The sequence below is a fragment of the Rhinolophus ferrumequinum genome, chromosome 20 (assembly GCF_004115265.2).
Source record: "Rhinolophus ferrumequinum isolate MPI-CBG mRhiFer1 chromosome 20, mRhiFer1_v1.p, whole genome shotgun sequence".
In the NCBI taxonomy this organism is placed as follows: domain Eukaryota; kingdom Metazoa; phylum Chordata; class Mammalia; order Chiroptera; family Rhinolophidae; genus Rhinolophus; species Rhinolophus ferrumequinum.
In genome coordinates, this window is record NC_046303.1 from 4,619,440 (window position 1) to 4,640,995 (window position 21,556).

Sequence of the window (21,556 nt, forward strand, 5' to 3'; positions counted from 1 at the left end):
TCCTATGGAAAACACATCCAGACCCAGGATACCTAACTACTCAGTGTGAGTATAAGTTTACCTGATTAATGCTTCTGTCTTCCTACTTGCTCCAGATTATTTTTTCTTTAGCTAGATGTTTACAATGCGTTGGTAAACCAAACGTTACTTATATTCTTTGGCAGCATCTCATTTCCGGTTCTCCCAGGATTGGGTACATCTCCCACCCCCCCGCGCCCCGACCTGGCTGAAGTAATGAGCCCGCGATAGGTGCTTCCTTGTTAGAAACTTCACCTCTACCCTATTTACCACTCCCCAGCAAAACAATCAAAGCACATGCCCAAATTTAGTTTTATTTTGCATACATAGGAAACAGGACCCTATCAAAAGAGAACAGAAAAGATAAATGAGCCAAATGTTGCAGAGGAAACATGTGCCCAGATCTGCTCCAAGTTCACTCCCAACCACTGACTTTATGGGACTTCAACACGTCAGGAGCTGGACTCACTGGGGAGGCGGGCCACTCCACAGACAGCATGGAGGAGATGAGAATGGCCTGGAATTTCCACACACACAGGTCAGTGTTCACTGGAGCAGGTTCTCACCCAGGTTCAAGGGAAAACAAAATGTATCTTACACAAATGTGGGAATGCAAAATTGTTGGGTGCCACCTAAAACGTCCAGTCTCTTGAGATCGTTTGCTATCAGAAAGATCAGCCAGGTTTCATCACGGACACGTGGATGCACCCAATCCAGAGGCAGCCCTTAGTGTGATTCTTCATTTAAAAAAAAACTAAAGGGAGAAATTGGAGTGAAAAATGCAAAACAAATGACCCGGAGGATGAGGAATTTTTGGACCCATGAAGTTGTCCTTGGTTGTAAACAGCAAACATTGTGCTTTGTCGACTCATTTCAATCAAGGACCCCCATGAGGGGAGGTCCCGCAGTCAGGGGGTTCAGACGTCACACGAGGGTGGTCAAAGACATGTGCAGCAGCATCTGTGCTCACAAACTCTTTCCGAGGGCACTAGTTTGGCTCCTGCGTTTCCAGTGGAATCCCCTGGGAGGTTCCCAGAGCCTCTGTCCTTAGAGGGAGGTATGTCTGAGCGGTCCTGTGTGCCCCATCCTGACTCTTCACTGCTACCCCACAGAGACCTCCCAGGACAGCAGAGACAGCAAGACAGGGGGCATGAAAAATGCGGTATCCACTCTAGTGAGATGTCCTGGTGCTCAAGTTCAATGAGGAACAACTTCTCAAGGGCTCTGAGTAGTTCACTTTAAAAATAAGCTCCCTCTTCCCCCACCCCCGACCCGACTCCCGCCATCCCACTACTACACATACAGGGATCTACGCTGCTTTCACGACCCACTAGGTCTCCATCTGGGTTTAAATACTACACGATCGGCATTTCTAACTACAGAGGAACAGGCCCTCCCTGCTCACTGTCAACTAGCCCGAGGACAGGACGACTCCCAGCATCCCAGTCTGAGATGCTTTCTTAGCCAGGGTTTGCCTTTCCACCGCTTCTTCATTCTCATTGTGATTAAGTTGTCAGAAATCTATTCAGTCTTCTGGAAGAGGTCTACCTGCAGTCCTGGCATTTCACGTCTTGTCTTCTTCGTAGCAAACTCCTCCTCTTCAGAGCCCAGCCCCCAGCAGCTGAGATCACACAGACCACAGCCCTGGCCTGCCCTGCGGAGCCACCTCTCTCCAAGGGGTTGATGTGACTTCCCAGCCCGAGATGCCTCGGCGAAGCATGTCAGACTTCTGGTCATGATCAGAGACACTCACTCGAGTCCGACCTCAAAGGATAGGACCCTGCACGCACTTCCATAAATGCACTGAAAAGGGGGAAACATTTTTTTTCTCAAGTCAGACCAAGAGCTCATAAAATGTAATGTCCCAGTTTGGAGCAGGAAGCAATTTCCCATGAACTTAAATAACTTTCCTTAGTGATTTTCAGGGAACTGTAGCTATCCAGCTCGGCCTGCTTTGGGAACCTCATCTTCTCGCGGTGACAGCCGTCTGTGGCCTCTCCCAGCCCTGGCTGTGCAGGAGGGGTGTCTCTCTCCTCTTCCGGAAGTGACGGAGACAGAAGAGTGCTGAGAGGCTTCTTCTCCACTAAACGTCTCTCTAGCAGCTTCCTCCAGAGGAAGACTGACAGGACGAGGGCTCAGACAGCTGACCCTGTGGGGCCTCAGTCCGGCAGAGTGGGGAGGAAGCTCTCCTGGGAGGCGCACCTGGCCCCTCTGTGCTCTCACCTGCACTCCCCACACAAACCGGCCCTGCCTCGCCTCCTCAGCTCCTTCTCTCGGTCTCTCTCCTGAGGGTCTGGGCATGCCACACTAAGGTGTCAGCCCTTGGGGACTGTCCACACTCTGCCAGAGCACAGATGACATCAGAGACAGAAGGACACAGGGTGAATTCCAATATTGGTCGTCACGGAAAACTTGAAAGGGAGCCATACTTGCTTTGAAGATATCCAATAGGAATGTGCCCTTGGTGGCTCATAAGATCATTCTAGAAGCGAACGTTGATGGGGGCAGGCAAGGTGGACTGAAGAAGCCTCCCCCCCGCCCTGTCTCCTCTGCAACGTCGCTCAGGCAGGCTCTGGCCAGCACCCCGCTACTTGGCCTTCACCACCTGTTCATACGGGGGTGGGGGCGTGTTGCAGTAGGAAGGGGGTGGTGGGTAGGCCGCGCTTCCCAGGGGTGAGTTGGGTTGGACCTGGAAAGCCATCGCTGTGGGGTTCCCGGCAAGATTCATCCCCGGTCCTCCAGGGTCGGTGTAATACGACAGCCCCGGCTGCTGGGCTCCTGAAAGACAGACGAGCAGATGTGAGCACAGCAGAGAAAACCGACCGCCCATCACACTAGAGCACAGCCAGGCTGCAGGGGCCATGGAGGTCGCTGCCCCAGTCATTCACCCAGCGACAGGTAAGACGGCTAACACCCCCAAACACAGTGGGGCACCTGGGATGAGGTAATGAGCCAGAGCAGGTCCCTGGCCTCCTGGAGCTTCTAGTCTCCTGGGGTGCAGACGACCTGAGGAAACACACAAACTCACAGGTCGGCGAAGTGATCAAAAGGACATTAACAGGATCAGGCATGGAATGCGGCAGAGGCTTGGACCCCGCTAACCCGAAGCCCATGTGATAAACCAAGGCAGCTCTTCGAGGAGCTGAAGGACATGTGCCAAGGACATGAGCTGCAGACGCCTCCGGAGCAAAAATGGGGTTGTGCAGGGCCCTGGTCCATGGTTACGGAGTCTGGACCTGCTGGGAGCAAAGTGAGCTGGCAGAGACCCTTCAGCAGAAGAATAACATGACCCCTGTGCTGCTTTTTGTTTTTCAAAGAACTTTCTAGTGGCAACGTGAAAGACAAAAGAGCTGGAGGAGATCAGGGACTGGGAAAACTCTCAGCAAGCATTGCTCAGGGTGAGATCAGAGTCTGAAGTAAGACCTGGTAGGAGCTAATGACCTATTTATAAGGGAACTGAGGGTCCCAGTTAGAAAAAGGTGTGCACTGTGCTGCAGAAGAGACGAGATGGGGAAGGAGGGAGCTCCGCGGACGCACAGCGTTCTTGTTTGGAAATACCTAGATGGCGCCGATGTTTAGGGGGGGCTGCGTGGCCAGCTACTGCTCACCACATTCGCCCCAGCCTGTAAACAAGCGACAGGCCTGACCTTCGACCAGCACTGTGGACGTGGACACGAGGCATCTTGCCTCTGTGGCCATGTGGACACGGGTTGCTTTTCCCTACACTAGAAATCCATGTAGTGATGACAGGAAGAAGACAGTCACATCTTTCACCCATTTCTCTCGTCTACTGTGTCCTTGGGGAAAAAAAATCAAAGCTCTGAAAATGCAGACTAATCCAGATGAAGTGTAGTTTTGGTCTCCCGTTTCAACTGAAAATTTACCCTTCACCCTACACTAGAGTACAAATTTGAAACTATTCAAATATTTCTAAATATGAAATAAAAATCCGCTTACGTATGGAAAGTGGTACAAACCCTGAGTGAAAGTTTACGATACAGCAACCTCTGAACAAAATACAAATACAGATCTCTGAGGAACGTTTCAAAAAAATAATGATTTTTTTTTTTTTTTTAAAGAAAATCCTGGGGAGTATCTAGTGGGAGAAAACTGTGAAAGAACAAATCGACACGTGATCACATCTGCTCTCTGCGCAGCTTGAGATCACCGTGTGCTCGTGAGAACAGCAGACAGAAAATTCTTCTTATAATCAATCCCCTACTTCTTTCCTCTTTGGAAAACCACTTTTCTGAGGTATGACTGACATACAAAAAGCTGAATATATTTAATGTACACAACTTGATGTGTTTGTAAATAAATATACACTGTGAAGCCATCACCACCATTTATGCCATAAAACTACCCATCACCTCCAAATGTTCCCTACTGCCCTCTGAACTTTTATTAGTAGTAGTATTAGTGTTAGAATTAGCAGTATTCTAAGAACACTTCACATCAGATCTCTACTCTCGTAGCAAATTTTTAAGGATCAATCCAGAATTATTAAGTAGAGGCCCCACGCTGTGTAGCATAACTGGAACTTTGTAGAAACCAAAGCAGGAACCGCTCCTAGAACTCTGCAATGACTACAGAACCCCCCCCACACCCCAGGTGAACTGCGACGGGAGGCAGAGCAGAGTGCACGTGTGTGACCCCCGCCGCCCAGCCTCACCCCTCAGGACTCTCAGGAGCAGCCTGAGCAGCCCTCCTTCCAGGGCCCCTCCCTCCTCAGAAGGTTCCCTTAAAGGGAAGGAAAACATCTCACATGTAATGTCAAAAATTGGGCACTAGCCTGTGTCCTGTGGGGGGCTGCAAATCACCCCGCACAGTGGTGAGAGTCTGAGATGGGGAAAGCAGTGTTTTATAAGAAGAAACCACTTTTTGGCCCTGGGGCATCACTCTGGATAATATTCCCTAAATAGACCAAAGGCAACATGTGCAAAAATGTCTACAATCAGCACGATTTGTCAGTACTCAGAATAACAGTGAATGCACAACAAATATTTGCTGAATGAATGAAAAGCAAAACAAATCATCAGCCATGACAGAATATCTAAGCACATTACCATCCAGGAACATAATTAGTATCGAGGGCAGAGGTATTAAGAATGGCAGGTTCTTAGTGTTTCTACACAGCAATTGATGCTTGAAATAACTGCTACGGAAAAAGACAAGAGAACATACACTACACATATGTGCGCTGCGTGGCCATGCATCATAGACGCACTAATTAGGTGGCACGTGAGATGACAGACATGCAACCCAACAGACACTGCGTGTTTTATGCGCACAAGTGAGGCTGACCACTGGACCTTAAATGAATAAACATGGCCTAAAATGTTTTCTCCTCGCGTGTTCCGGGGCAGCGCCCTTTTCAAATGCACGAGAGGACGCCTGCACGGAGGGGAGGAGCGACGGGGCAGAGGGTTGGCTGACCTGGCGCGGGGTTCGGGGGCTGCCTGGTGTAGGACACGTTGAACGCGGGCTCCTCGATCAGCGGCGGGGGGTACATGCGCCTGCGGATGAAGAAGCCGGCTCCACAGCAGAAGAGGACGCCGACCATCAGGAGGAACCTGCGCGAGAGCACAGCGGTGAGGCTGCCGGCCCGGGGCCCGGGGGCCCGCGAACAACACCCACTCGCAGGCGCACGGGTGGATCGGAGGGCGGCGCTGAGCCCGCAGCTCCCCGGGCTGGTTCTGCGAGGACGTTTTTGCGTGGAGGACACCAGGGCGACACCTGGCCTGCAGACCTCTGGCATGCCACTCACACTGAGCTAAGCGAGCTTTCTGTGTCAAATATTATAGCTCCAAAGGGTCAGGAGGCCTTCCTTTCCTGTCCACGCTTGTGACCTCGGCTCAATATTTTAATCCAAACAGGAAAGGCCTTCTCAAACCTGTTGGAGCACTACAGCTGGCCCAGCCTTTGCCTCACTGTCCATTTCCAAACCCATTTTTCCTTCTTTACGTGCAAGCAACAAGGGTAATAAGCACGTTACCCTTCCTAGCAGTTTTCTCTCCATTACTATATAAACATCCATAAAGAAACTTTAAATAGTGCCCTTCCTAGAGTACACCTTAATTATAAAAAAACTATTGTGACAGACAAACCACGCACCGTCAATGGAAAAGCTGCAGATGTAAAGTCTCTAGGTTCTAAGTTTGGTCACGCATTTTCCTCCCACAACCCCTGAAGTCTAAGGGACAGTGGAGCCGAGTGCTTTAGGACGGGACCTTTGTCCAACTCATCTAAGGATTCCCAGTGACTATTGCGTCACTGGTGAATGATGGATGGATGGATGGATGGATGGATGGATGGATGAATGACTTTTGCCTTCACGGTCTGCACTACACTTTGTGTGTCAAGAAGCAAGGGGAGTCATTCTGTGAATGGCCAAGTTGTCTGTCCTGCACAGACATTAACTGGGAAATTCTTGCCCACCTCTGAACTGGTATTATGATGGGACTCATGGAACCTTCCAGAACCTCACACAATATACCCCAACTCTGTGTGGACAACACATTGCCTTGTGAAAACTAAACACCCAACCCAGCCAACCGTGTCGTGGTCACAGGTTCATGTCCACACATAAACACAAAAATTTTTTAAGAAAGAGCAGATGAGAAAGGCTTTGAGAATATTAATATGACGCTAGTGTAAGTCTGTCAGTCAGCCAGTGACTATTTACTGGACAGTCTCGGAACACTGAGTGGGAAGAAAGGTCAGAGGCACGAGGCAGGGACTGACTGAGGAAAGGGCTGCCGTTGCAGTTTTCTGGTCTGTCTTCTAATTCAGTGTTCAGTCAACAAGTGATTTTTAAGCACCTGCTGTGCTCCCAGCACATACCGTGCGTTACAGGGAGTAAGACAGGTGAGGTCCTTCCCCCACCATTGAACTTGAGCTCTGACAGGGAAGGGGGATAGTAAACAATAAATTTACAAAATAATTTATTTACAATTCTGGCAGTAAGTGCTAAGAGAGAAAACCACGGGTGCAACCATAGGTTTGTGTGTATGTGGCAAAATAACTGACACATAATTGGCCACTTTTGTTGTTTTTAAGTGTACAATTCAGTGCAACAAGCGGTTTTAACAAGGGTATCTGTCCCAGTGAGGAAGATCAAAAAACTTCTTCTCCTGGAAAGCAGCATCTGAGCTGAGAGACCTGGAGGATGGAAAGAAGGAGACAAGGTGAGGAAGGAAAGGGGCATTCTGGGTGGTCAGGATAACACAGGTACTCCGGCAGGAAGAGCTGAGTGGGCGAGAGGCCTGGAGGGGATGGTACAGGTGGGCGGGGGCCAAAGCGGGGCCATCCCAGGAAGCTAATGGAATCCCGAATGTGCAGAGGCCTGACAAAGTAAGGCAATCTCAGCAGTGAGCTAGTGGGATCACAAAGGGAACAGCTCTATTTCTTAAAACCAATCTCCCTCGGACACGCTCAGAGATCATGTTACATTCAACACCCAGTCCAACTGTCAAGATATGAGTGGAAATACAGAGCAGAGAGAGGCTGGAATGTACACAAGGGTTTGTTTTCTCAAGTAACACGACTGCTCACTCCCAACAGACCAGCCTCCTCCCTGAATGAAAAATGAAGCAGCCACCCGAGATCCGGGTCTGTTTCAGGAGAAAAGCCAAAACATTAGTGATACTGTCAAATGTAACATTTTCCCCCCTAGACAAAGGAAAATGATATTGCCCCTCACACCTTAGACTGAGAGAGCAAATAAGCCAAGGACAGAACAGAGTTACGTGGCAGGAGACCGATGACTGGCTCAGGTGTCAACCCTCACCAGATTTGTTCCTTACCGAAACAGTGATCTGAAAAGAACTTATTTTAAGAGAGCAACTGACAAGGGGGCAGGAATGAGCCTGCAGGAACAAGGAAAGAGACGAAGCAGGATATGAGTTAGGGGGATGGAGAGAGAGAGGAGGAAAAGCAGTTCTGAGCTTCAGGTTGATCTCGAGATGTTCTCTTTCACAGCTGAGCAGGTCTGGGGAGCTTTCCAAGAACTAAGGACATTTGTGTCTTTTCTGTCATCGAAAGTAATCTGGTTCCTTCAATTCGTTTTTTGTTTTAATCCCTCCCTGCCCTGGCACAGTTCTCGAGTCATAAATGCACGTGCCAGGCAGCGGTGCTGCTGCTATGCAGATCGGGTCTCAGACCCCAGCACTGCCTCCTGCTCACGCGCAGTGCCAACCATGCCAGTCTCCACTGTGGGCGGCAGTGTGTTCCCCAACTCTACTCAACGTGCTGCCGCTCTACCCTTCCAAGCCTGAGGGTTCCATTCAGACCTTCTTGTTTCAGGATTACTCAAGACTTTATAGAGCTGGCAGGGACTTGTGAACGCATCTCCTCCAAAACTTCAGTTCCCTGGTAATAAGCAGAAGTCCTGCAAAGTCAGGTGGAAGCCCTTCCTTCCCTCCACGTCTAGCTGCATCTTCTCCCCCTAACACTAGCCCAGCACACGAGTTTCCCACCACGCTCTCCACCAGGTCCATTCTTCTTACGTCCCTCTCTCTGTGATGTGCTGGTCCCTTTGCATGGAACGCCTTCTGTGAGACCCAGTCAGAAGCTGCACAGCTTCCCCCACCTTTCCTGACATCGGCGGCTCCATGCTGTTTCCGGAGCACTGGTTTAACACTTTCCACATGTAATCATCTGTTTAGACATCTTTCTCCTGTAGGCCTAAGGGCCTCTCCATGGGACCCTGGCACACACTAATGACACTTCACGCTTACTGACAGAAGGACTGCATGGAGTAGAACCCAAGCAGCCTTTGACTTCCGTTGTGGCACCTCAGGCTCCCATCTCAAGGTGCTCTCTGGCTGGACCCCCAGTTTAGGACCTAGTGTCAGAACATCAACTCTAATAATTCGACCAAGTCTTCTGGCATCTGGCTCTCCGACCTCGTGAGACTTGCCCGCATCCTGGGGGTCTCACGAGACGTCTCTGCAGGGATCCCACGAAACTCACCAGGTACAAGTTGCCTCGACTCCGACAACGACCCCGGCCAACAGCTTAAAAGCCCCCGGCTGCCAACTCAGGGACAGCTTCCGGGGACGGCCAACGAGCCGCCCTCGCGGCCAGGCCCTCACAGTTCCGCACTCTCATTGTTTTTCCTTTTTAATCACACAATACCTAGACTTTGACAGGTTTCTTCATTGTTTTAGGGGCATTCCCACAACCTATCGTCATCGTTCACCTGCTGCTTCACACCAAGCTGACGTGTTTTGAACGCTTTCGGGATTCATGCCCTGGACACTGCTCCTTCCTTCTACCACAAGGTCCCGTGGAGGAAAGTTCTGAGTGGACGCATGAGTGAAGCTAGACGAATCTCTGAAATGCCACCACCTCCTGTCCTCCTCTCCCCAGCTTTGGTACCAGTCCCTTCCACCCTGAAATGTACACAGATGTGTTTACATTTGGAAAATCTGAAGCTAAAAATTATTCACCTTCTATCATAGAGGCTTAGGCACGAGCAACTACGAGGTGGGGAGAAGTCGGCACCAGCCTGCCACTGTTTGGGAGGGCTCGCCACAAGTCGTGACATCGAGGGGGGAGTGCTCGAGCCAGCCCTATGGGAGGCCAGACCAGAGCCCGATGTGACAGGGGAGTCCAGCCCCCATACAGTCAATGCCCCAGCACGGTGGTGATGGCACTACTGAAAGGAGACTCTCCTATTAAAGAAAACGTGACATGTGGAGTCCCCACTTTGTGGAGGTGTCCCTAAATCAAATATTGGGAACATCTCTCAAGAGGGAAAGACAAAGCCTCACGAAAATCTCAAGTGGTTTCTGTAACAGGCTCAGTAAAGGTCTTAAAGACTTCAGAGGTCACTATTGTCAGAATCTTAAAGTCAGAAAGAGGCTGAAGTCTTGAAGTGACGTCTGCCTCGATGACAGTACCACTGCCATGCGGGGGGGGTGGTGGAGGGGGGTTGCAAGAAGCGCTCTTGTGACCTTAGGCAAATCCTTTCCCACACACACTGTGCCACCCCTGGCCTCTGCAGCGACAGCTCTTATCTACAGTCACGTAAGTTCTCAGACATGCCCCCAAACGGGCAGCCTCTGAGATGGCAATGCACAGGAGAGTCTTCTCATTAATGGAGACTCTGCACCCCGTCTTCTGGGGCGCTCTGTCGGCATCACTCCCTAGCTCCCTCTCAAGGTACAATTTTACAGACTTCACACGGTGCTTCCAACTTCCCTCAGCAGAGCTGGAAGATGGACCAGAATGCAGGCCATCTGTCTTGAAAGTCAGGATTCAGCTGACACAGTGAGAAGGGGGAAGATGTGGAAGTCGCTGCAATTGTATCATAAGATTTGCTGATTCTTTCATCCTTTAAGACAACTGGTTTCTTGGCATCACCACAGAAAATGGCAAAGGAGCTGCTAGGGAATGAGGCCGCTGTCCAGCCCACCTTCCAAAAAGTGACCTCTCCTCCCCCAGCCCCTGGGGTGAGCTTTCTGCAGGCTCTGTGAGCAGCACTGCTAATCGTGAAGGCAACCCCCACATTACCTGTCCTCCAGACCAGACAGTCCCAGAGACCATGACTCCATGCAAAGGCGACGTACGTGTGCCTGTGACGCTGCTGACTGTGGGCAGAACCCCTGGGGTGGGGGAGGGAGGCCCTGCAGACCAGGAGGAGTTGTGACCTACCAAAAGTACCACAGCCTCTGTACGGAGAGAGCCCGCACGCAGCACCTGGAGCCACAGCAGTCCTCGTAGGGGCGGCATCTGCAGGACAGAGGGCACAAGCTGGTCAGTGTCCTGGGTCAGAGGAAGGGCCGGACCGGGCATGAGACCCAGGCAGGTGTCAGTGCAGAGGACAGGGGTGCCGGCGGCCTTCCACAGAACTAGCCAAGCACACCGCGGTCGGCCCGCGGTTGGTCCTCCACATGGAAGGAGCGGAGAGGGACACGGTCAACATGATTCAAAGCACCATGTTCACCCCACACCCCGTGGGCCTAGTCACAACGGTTTCCTTCTGGGAGGCACCATGACCAAAGACTGGATGAAACCTGCCAGCTCTGCCACCAGAAGGAAGCCTGATGACGAAGGGCGTCAGAGTGCTGTGGCACCTGCTCCGTGCCCAATCCCCCACTATGTGCAAGAGATGGGGACCCCGTTGCCCTGACAAGTCCTGTGAGGTTGGAGACACAGGTTAGGGAGTCACTCTAGGAGGCTGAGTCCTGGTCTTGCCACTCCCTAGCAGTGGGACGCTGGGCAAGTTATTCAACCTCTGATCCTGTTTCCTCAGGAACAAAATCGGGGGGAGGGCAGGACCCCTTCACGGTGCTGCTTTAAGGTCCAAGGCTGTCACCCTTACACAAAGTACCAACAAGGACTGTCCTTGCTCTCGCCAACCCTGCTGCCCACACCCCGTGCCTGAGGCCTAGGGCCCCAGCCCAGTGCAGGCTCCCCGGGACACAGCCAGGGGCTGTTGCACCCCCAGAAGAGCCACCTCGTCCTGAGGACGAGGACAGGACCCCTCACAGGCCCCAGGAGTCAACTCGGCCTCCTTCACTATTTCTGCCCTTCCCTAACTCCTCCCACCTTGTGGTTCTGAGAAGAGAGAAGGCTGTGAAAACTCAAGGCCCTTGGTTGTGCACTTTGGCTTTTATAGGGAACCCTCACGGGAGCGATTCCAGTCCAAGCGGCAATGGGTGGCGTGCGGTGAGGGCCGGGCCAGTTCTCAATACTAAATAATCACATAACTGTGACCTAGGTTCCTGCTGATTTTATTCTTTAAAAAGAAAAGGAGTTGGGAGACATGCAAATTTGATCCAAGATTTTGGACATAGAGTTTGTAGATAATTCCAGAACAAATTGGCTTGTTTGAAGTAGGGGGGACAAACTCCCTAGAAAATATCAATTAAGATGGAAAGAAAGTTAGGAATGAGGATGGAGAGTTATGAGTTCAGATAGAGTTTGTCCCTGGTCGTTCCATTCTGGCCAGGCCTGAGACCCAGCGCTCACTTCTCCCTCATGAAACACCGGGCACCCGCCTGCTGCTAAACCCTCTATGATGTCAAAGTGAGCTGCGAGAGCCCTGCCCAACCACCACACACGCAAACACACACTCACACATACACTCCCCACACGCAGACTCACACCCACGCATTCTCTCTCTCTCTCTCTCTCTCTCACACACACACACACACACACACACCATTCTCCACAGGACATGGACCACAGATGTTTTCACATCCTGTCCTCCCATGGTCCCTGAACGTGAACTTCTGTTCAGAACCCCACATTGTCATGATTTCAGGAGAGGCTCCCGTAAACTGGTCACATAAGCTGACCCATTTAACTTGCTTTAACCAACCCACATGTAGCAGAACCACCAAAATGCAAGCTTAACAATGCTGTCGGTTCTCACAACACAGGCACCCAACTACCAGCCACCAAGGTGAAACTCAGCTCTGCGCTGGGTCCTAGGGTGGAGCCATGGAAACGCAGACAGAAGTCCCTGCCGTGGAGGAGCTTTCCTTCTAGAAGAGGGAGGCAAACAATAAGCAAGACAAACTTGTGTTAGATGGCAACAGATTCCACTACGGTGAAAAATAAAGCAGGAACGGCAGGTTGAGAGCATGGAGGGGGGTGGTCGCTCATACGATTTTAAACAGGGTGTTCGGGGGTGCTCACTCAGAAGGTGACATCTGAGCAAAGACCATGCAGAAATCCAGCCTGGCAACACCCTGGGCCACCAGGGGCCTCGTGCTGGGGGACGAGTGCTGGCTCCAGGGCTCCCCTAGCCCCAGCTCCACAGGCACGGTGGCCACACTGAGGAGAACGGTTAATCACAGAATGTGAGAGAAAAGGAAATGCTAGTGTGGAGGGCCCGGGAGTCTGGGTTGGGGTTGGACCAGCAAGGGCCCAGGACTGCACGAGCACCACTGTCCGGTAACGTGACACGGGGCACTGTCCACTGCAAGGCTGGCCTCAGTGCCCTCCTCCCCCAGAAGCTCAATGGTCTTCGGTAATCAATGCGTGTTTCCATGTGCGTGTGTGTGCGTGTGTATGTGCGTGTACAGAGCGGGAGCCTTCAAGGGAGAGAAAGGACTTCTTGCTTTTAGGGTAGGTAGAGTTCCGACAATTAATTGCAAACCAAAGCAGATAGGATTGTTTCCTATCATGAAGTTGCAAAGAGTCCTCAGCAATTATATTAGAGTCACAACAAAAGTGAGAATGTGGTAGGCAGGATTCAGAGAGGGCTCCGAGATTCTCACCCACAAGTGTACACAGCCCGCGTGGTCCCCTCCCCTTGAGTGTGGAAGGTCCTGTGAAGATGATGAGAAGGCCACTACGTGGATTCTGGAAGCTTACATACAGTGGTATGTTCTATGAGACTCTGATGTGGCTGCTGGGAGCTCTCCTGTTGGTGCTGAAGAAGTGGGTGCTGTGTGGTAAGAGGGGCCACGTGATTGAGACTGAGGGCAAAGCCATCGCAGTGATGCTGTGTTGTGACTGCGTCAGACTCCGTAACCATTTGGCTCACGCCAATGAACCAACTGCCAAAGACCAAGAGAAGCAGGACAGTGGAGAGATGCTAAGAAAGCAAAAGAGGCTAAGGAGATGTAGGAGGGGAGCTGACGTTGAATGTGGCAGGAACCATTCCCAGAGGGCAACCCCAAAGGAAGCAAGGGAAGGAGTGGGAATTCAGTGACAGCAGCTGAGGGGGAACAAGACCCCAATCCCCAAGCTCACAGCCATTTCTTCCACTGCTGTCCCATCTTTGCCACCATGATGCTGGCTGTGTCTCTCCCCCTGGGTCTCCCCCAGTGCTACCTAGAGCTGCCTCAGCCTGGGGCAGAGCCAGGGCTGAAGGGGTACCTGGAGCATATCCAACTCTGGTAACCATGAACTTGGCAGTAAAGAGGAAAACAGGTATAGGGATAAAAATGCAGTGAATGGGTCATCTGGCAGGAGCTCAGTGCAGAAAGTGCTTCCGCTTCAGAGTTACACTTACAAGGAAGCATTTGCTGCTTGGAAACCTAAGCCCATGTGGTATCTTGTGTCCATGTTAGAGGACGCCACCAGACAAGAATCTCTACAGGTTTTTAGACATAGGTAGAGCCCCTTGTCTAGAAGTCCGGAAGACACACACACACACACACACACACACACACACATATCCCTCAGCCTGAGAACAGAATCTTAGAAGATTTGAGTTCCTAAATCCCATTACTCTCTGTTGGCAAGACGCAACACCGCAGGGCTCTAGCTCTCATTTTTCAGGATCCAAATTTGGAACGCCAGCAGCTAACACATGTGGTTAACAGATTATCTGCCTTCTTTTCTCAAAACATAGCATCCTTTATGCTCCCTTGTGTAGCCGACGACCACTCACTCAGCATCCTTATGGCTCATGGGCTGCCCTGGCCCGGCTCCCATGTGGGTGCTGGCGAGTGCCAGCCACACGTGGAGCCTGCAGTTCCCTACGGGGTAACACTCGGACCCCTCTTCCCTCTGCTGCTCTCTTCCCAGTGAACCAGCTAGTACATCGGGGCCCTAAGCACACACCTGCGGCCATTCCAAACAGTGGCGATTACAGAAAGAGCATTAAATGTAAGACTGAGCTTAGTGAAAAGCAGACAACGTTAGCAGGCAGTCTGGGATGCTAACGGAGCCATCCCTGCTGCCTCAGGTCCAGTCTTCCTAGCGTCTACACCTTGAAATGGCACCGCTGTTCCGAGGACAGCTGAGGACTCACTGTGAGCCTATTACCTTCACGGTGCTGGGAGCCGAACGAATCAGGAAGGAGACAACACAACAGAATGTTCCTCCTCGTCCTGCTCTGTGTGCCAGGTTCTCCAACTTGCAGTAGCAAGGCACCAACGTCACTTTTAATTAAATCTACTCCTCAACGCTCTCTAATTACAAGCCTAGGACTCCGAAACACACATGATTGCTTCAAAAGACTGAAAAGAGCATATTCATCAGAGAAACAGGCCCCGGGAATGGTATCCTGTTAGGCAAGCATTCTACAAATTCGAGAAGATGCAACTCGCATGGAGTGACTTGCCAAAGGGAACACCCATTGGGAACACCGGTTGGAAACAGGATCCAAACGCAAACTTCCGATAAGGTCAGCGACTGGGATGGTGCGCTCTGAGCGGGTGTTAACTTGTAATGAAGTACATCGCAGAGATAACATCAGGGGATCCAGCCTCTCTCCCCCAGTCAATGATAGACGACGCAGTCCTGAGGGTGAATAATGTGAAAGGAAGCATATGTCTGGGAGTGTGTCTGCCACGAGTGAGAAATGTGTCATAGCAGCAAATGGATACAAATATAACAGGACGGTCCCTTTGGGGGTTTCAGATGCCTAAGAAGTAAGAACATGTCACACTTAGCATGTCCTGGCCATCAGACACCTTTTAGCCTTTGAGCCATGTGAGTCTCGAGAGTAGAAAAGGATAGAATATTCGGTTAAGGCATGTTCAACGTTAATAAAGTCACGAAATCTTCCAATTAAAGAAAAATGGACAAATATTCACATGTAAACTTTTCACAGGGTGTAAAATGGTCCTTTATATTTAAATTGGTTTGGGGGAAATCATCTCAGCATCTATTGGAGCAACTAAAATATGAGTAAATAAAAAACAAAAGAGATAAAAAACAGAAAAGAAATAAAATATGAGTCAAGTATTCAGGGCGGAGCTCTGGAGATGGAGTTTGCAGGGGTTGTAATTTCTTTTGGTGTTAAATAAAGACAGGGCATGGCTAAATAAAAAGCAGCATTTTAAGTAAATGCCTGTCAGCACCATTTCATTTCAAAGGCCACCCGCTGAATCGAGTCTCAGCAGACCAGTCTCAGCCAGTGCAAGTCTTTGTTTTCCTGTCCAACCCCAAGTGTCTGAGCTCGACAGTCGGTCTGGGCTCCTCAATTACCGACCACCGTGTACGTATCTTGGTATCGGGACCGGTCCCTTATATGACTTGTGTTATCACCTGTGTTTTCCCACAGAGCAAAGGACATGGCCGCAGCTGGAAGAGGGCTTCCGGAGTGAGAATCACGGAAAACATTCAGGGTTATCAGAGACCTCCCATTCACCTGGGAGAAGTTGGAAAAATAAACACAGCCCTACAAGATTTGGAGACGTGAAACTGGGGGCCAAAGCACAGGTCAACTGCGCCCTCGGGCCATGGTGCACGCCGTCTGGGTTACGGGGCGTTCGACGGTGTGCAGACCCCAATCTGGCCGGCCGCACAGGTCCTACGCCCACCTCACAGGGCCAGCGCAGAGTAAGCCGGCCCTTTCAGTGTCGGAAGGGTTCTCCTGGCTTCCTGCGTTTTCTCTTCTCCAGGAAAGCAGGCCCAGTCTGGGAACAATCTTGGTTTCCTTCACTCTCGTTTCCACACGTACTCAGCCTCAGAGAGTTAACGTTTGTAGCAACCAGAACAGGACTGAATCCTAATGAAGTTTCCATCAACTAAACCTTCCAAGCTATTCCCAGTCAGTTCTGTCTTCCCATCCTCTACGGGTACAGTGGGGCTGGGGAACACAAATACAGGATCTGACAGCTACCCATCGTAAACTGAAGTGTATGAAACCTGGCCCATCACTTGAGCCGGTCAGGGCTTTTTGGAGCCTCATTCTGTCACTCAAGGCATTCACTATTTCTTCTAGTTTTCTGTCATTTAAATGAAGAATCTGAGTCAAGTTTTGTTGAAACCCAGGAATGCTGAAGATTACCCACCAGCCCACGGCAGCTCACTTAGCCCGGCAACGTCCCGAAACTCCAGTTACGGTCAGATAGACATGAAGCCTGGGTCTGAACACAAAGAGTCCTGTGTCCTAAAGCTGTAATCCCAAACCCAAGATCTTCCCCAAGTCCCGTAAGCTGCCTGGAGTAAGAAAATCAAAGGAAGAGAAAGAGAGGCCACCCAACAAAGTGAGTCCCGACGTGGCTGCATGGGATGTCAGAGAGACCAGGAGGGTACCAGACTGAAAGGGACGGCTAGGCAGGAAGAGAGGTGCACCCACGCACAGGCACGTGACCCCGCCCACCACTAGGTGGCGCCCAATCAGTGTCCTAGACTGATCAATCAGATTAGTTCACCGCCTGGATGAAAAGAAAGGGCAAATGAATCGTATGGCATTTGCATTATATATTAATTTAAAAAGAAAGAAGAAATGGATCCAAGACACCCCTCTTCCTATAACTTGCGAATATGGTTGCTACAGCATGCCCATCATATTTTATCCAAAATGAGTAATAGCATATTGATGACGGAGCCAATGGCGAATTCCACTAGAGGCCTTCCTTCCATGTGGCTATTTTATCAACCGCAATTTTATAGGTACAGCTATCACAGCAGTTACAAATCCACCTAAGTGGCCGGTTTATTTAGACCAGAATTCCCTATCTTATCAGCTAAGATATTGAGTGAGATGATATCAAATGTCTCCCCGAAACTCAAGACACACTGCCAAGTCACAGATCTTCCAATCCTATGGTCCTGTTGAAAAAAATGAGCCCAACGTCACAGGGCATTAGCAGGGCAAACCCAAATTAGTTCCAGATGGCCACAAAACAGCCCTTCAATAACCTCCTCTTACAGGAGCCCCTGACGCCTTCAGAGGTCCCACCCCTCTGGCGACTTCCCTAAGTGCTGAGCCTACTGTTCCCACATGTCCTTTAAAAACCTCAGCTTGGTGAGCTAATTGCTTCCTAAGCTGTCGACGTCCTGGGTATTCCCTCCTCTTCCCTCTAAAGCAGGTCATCTGTGACCTTGGTAACATTTCAGACTTTCCGCTGTTAAAAAAGAGCCCCAAATGGAGTCACTTGTGTTAAACCCATGTCACTAACCTGAAACTTCACACCTCACCTGACTGCAGCTTCAGCCTGTCCCACAAAGCAATCTGAACCCGTTAATCTGGAATGTCCTGGGCAGCACTGGTGAGGTCATCGGGCTGATGGATCCACTCCCTTCCCCAAAGAAAGGTGACCTTGCCCGAACTAATCCACTCTTGGCTAGAAACTTCCTTTTTTCCGCCCCCTTCTGCCTATAAGAGCCTTCCATTCTGTACAGCTCCTTGGAGCTCCTTTCTATTTGCTAGATGGGATGTTGCCCAATTCATGAATCATCACATAAAGCCAATTGGATGGTTAAATTCACTCAGTTGAATTTTGTTTTTTAATACCACTGAATCCCTGAAGCACTCTTTCCTTCCAGATGCATGTCAGTGAGTCACAGCAATCTCTCCGTACTGATATGGAATCTATCATCCTAAAATCTCTTACACATCACCAATTCCACCCTCCTAGAACAAGCTTTTCTATTCGATTATCTAATGTAATTATTTATGCTCAGCCTTATTATGGCATACCTTGGCAGATCATACATTTAGCCTTGTCTGTATGTCTCCAACCTGCCATGGAAAAGCTCCCCATTTGAGTGAGGCAACAAGAGCACCCCCGCCTCACCCAGAACCCTTTACCTGTGGACAAAACTCAAACAGGCAAGCAGGAAGAAGCCCTGGCCCTGCGAGTGGTCACCCTCGGAGATGCGCCCTCTGGAAAGCAGTGGTTCCCAACAGAATTACTGAGCAGTTTTTAAAAAATACCTACGCCTGCTGGTTGGGAGCCACTGCTCAGGTAGCCCTCGTACACAGCCAGCTTCGGAAACTAAGACCTACATTTGGAGCGCTCCTGCCTGTCACCCTTCTCTTGGCACCCAGCAGGGACCTTTTGGGGCTGGGGCTATGTTTTAACTTTTCTGATCATTTTTTTTAAGTTTTATTGAGATATAATTGATATACAAGAATGGCATATACTTAATATGTACAATTTGATGAGTTTGGACATATGCAAACACCTGTGACACTTTCATCACAATCAAGGTAACAGACATAATCTGAATAGTTTCAATGTTGCAGACCTGTGAGAAAAAGACTTTTGCAAAAAAGAACATTCATCTCTCCAGTAACAGGTTTTAGACCTTTGCTCTGTCTGTCTGTCAAGTCAAACGCTTCAGACCTGAGGGTGAAATTGATGGTTTGTTCTGTCAACCTCAGTTGACAATTCCAATATCAAAACCTTTTCCTTCCTGGTCGGACTTGGTTTCCCCACCTATCTATTGAGACATCTGTTCATACTTTGATGACCTTTTTACTTTAATCTGGTCTACACACCCCAAGCTCAGACACCTCTGTGCTCAGAAGATGGGACCACAGTGGCTCTGATGAAGCCTGACCTCGAGATCTGAGGGTGGGGTGGAGTGGCTGCCGTGTGAGTCACTCCTGCAGACACACCTTTTACCAGAAAACACCTCAAATTTGAATAAATCAAAACTGGCTGTACTGAGGGTGGACAGGGGATTTGCCTAGGGAAATTTTACTCTTATTTCTACTATGTGACAAAGCATTACAAGTGCTTACTATAAGCCCTAAAGTTAATAAACAAATGGGTCACACAGTGTGCATTTCCTTGCCGTTTTAACTCCTGCCTCAGAGCCCAGATGCACCCAGTTAAGGTGAGGAGATGAGCTAAGATGGACTGAGAGGCTTTTAAACTACTGCTGACTTCGCTAACTCCAGGTTTTGAAACTCAACCTTGTGTTTCTGGGGTAGAGGTTTCTTCTCTTTTCTCCTTTCTGTAAATTACTGATCACTAAAAATCAGTACCACTTACCTCTATCCTGGAAATCAAGAATTTTATCCTTCTAGTGTACGGTTAACTCTCTGATTGAAAAAAATAAATTCTGAAAAAAATAAAAATAAAAAAATAATAAAGTTCTGGCCATAACAGCGATGTAACATGAAAAATAAAAAACAGAAGTCCTTGATCCTGTGATCACATAGAATTTAAATATGATAATAAATTTCATTTCATTGAAATAACACAAGCGTGGCAAATACAGATGGAATGATAACAAATTTGGCCATGAGATCTGGAAAGCAGACAGATTCTGGTACCCATGAGCTCAAAAATCTGGGAAATTAGATTCTGGTTGATACCTGGCTTACTTTCTGAATTTTACTTTTACTTGAGTTGGTTAACTATTATTATTTGCACACTCAGAACTCTTAAATCTACATTCTGTCTGGACTCGCTCCTGCAAAAGCGAAGCCCCCAGGGCCCATCCTTCCTGGCCGTTCTGTAAGGAACTTCAAGCCCAACATGCACCCAGCTGACGCCCTGCACTCCCTCTTTGGCTCACCCCGCCCTGAATGCTCTTCTCGTGGTCTGCCTCATTGTCTGGCCGGCCAGAACCCCCTGAGCTACTGACTCCCTCTCCCCCCACAATGGTCTTCCTGTGAAACACTCTGCCTGCCCACCGCCTCGTTCCTCAGCCGCACGCCCACTCCAACAGTCAGAGCCTGCGCACTCTGCCCTTACTACGGCCACGACCTCTTCACCTCCAGCCTCCACGTCCCCTCCAAGCACGGCCCTGCCAGCCTTTGAAAGACAGGCTGAGGCCACAGCCTCCCTCTGCAGAGGGAGGTCTCAGTGCCTCCAAAGTCCATTCCAGACCCTTCTCAGCGAGCCTCACCTCCTTTCTCCATCTCCCCTCCTGCCATCTGCCAGGCATCCATCACGGCAAAGGCGCAAGGGTTAGGGAGACGGCTCTGGGGAGGAATGCACAGTGAGGACCCTGCCCCTCCCACCACCCCTTTCCACCCGGCGCATCTGGAGGAGAGCTGGGCACCCGGAGACAGCTGACCTCACACAGATGGAATGCTCCATCAGGCCCAGGGTCTGACCACAGGGCCAGGGTGGGGGTGGGGGGGGCACACAGTGTCTGCTGACCGGCAGAGGTGGCCTGTGTCCCAGGGCCCCTAGAACCAACTGATCTTGGCCTTGCCGACTCTAGCAGCCACGTAGGGCAGCCCCGCCAGGCACTGCTGTATGAAGCCTGTTTCTGGGCTCGCGCTCTGACACCTGCGAACAACACTTCATCCACTCACACCGTTAATTATTCACAGCAGAGAAATGAGCCCAGAGAGACACAATCCACCAGGGTAACGTGGGCACATTACAGGAAGCTTCACACTCCAGTGGGAGACTTGGGAATAAGGTCTGAAAAGGACCTGGTCAAAATCAGCAGCCAGAGAGAGAAGGGCAGCACTGGACGGAATGGCCTCTGCCCAGAGCCGGACACACACTGCTGCTGGACAAGCCATGGACCGGGGGCTCCCGCAGGGCCGGCCCCACCTCCATCACCTTTACTTACCGTCCCTACACACTCGCTCCCTCCTCCTTCAGTGACGGTGTGGAAGTAACCGGAACTCCAAAAATGCCGGAGGAATAATGCGTGACCCTGCTGGGTATATGCATTAATTCCGTTTCATGTGCCCCAGCTTCCTTTCACACCTGACCAAATGCTTTCCACACATCTGTTCCCGCCTGTTCTCTCCTTTGAGCCAGGCAGTGTGTGGGTTTCCTCGAGTCTCAGTGCAGCTGACGTCAGAAGTTCCCCCACATTCTCGCCTCCAATGGTACTTACATCTGAACCAAAAACTACAAGAAGCGAGCCAACAGAACACCCAGAAGCCAAATGCCCAACTGCTGCTCCATCCATA

The 21,556-nt window shown here is 50.3% G+C and overlaps 1 protein-coding gene across 1 annotated transcript in view; it reads right to left on the reverse strand.

Annotated features, from left to right (window-relative positions):
• Positions 1-299: 299 nt before the first annotated feature.
• VOPP1 (VOPP1 WW domain binding protein) overlaps positions 300-21,556 on the reverse strand; it is a 51,190-nt gene continuing 29,933 nt past the window's right edge. The window contains exons 3-5 of the mRNA XM_033088797.1: positions 10,678-10,755; positions 5,455-5,591; positions 300-2,796 (exon numbers count right to left, since the gene is read on the reverse strand). Coding sequence (XP_032944688.1) covers positions 2,606-2,796; positions 5,455-5,591; positions 10,678-10,755 — 406 coding nt within the window. The 3' untranslated portion in view covers positions 300-2,605. The remainder of the gene's footprint in view (positions 2,797-5,454; positions 5,592-10,677; positions 10,756-21,556) is intronic.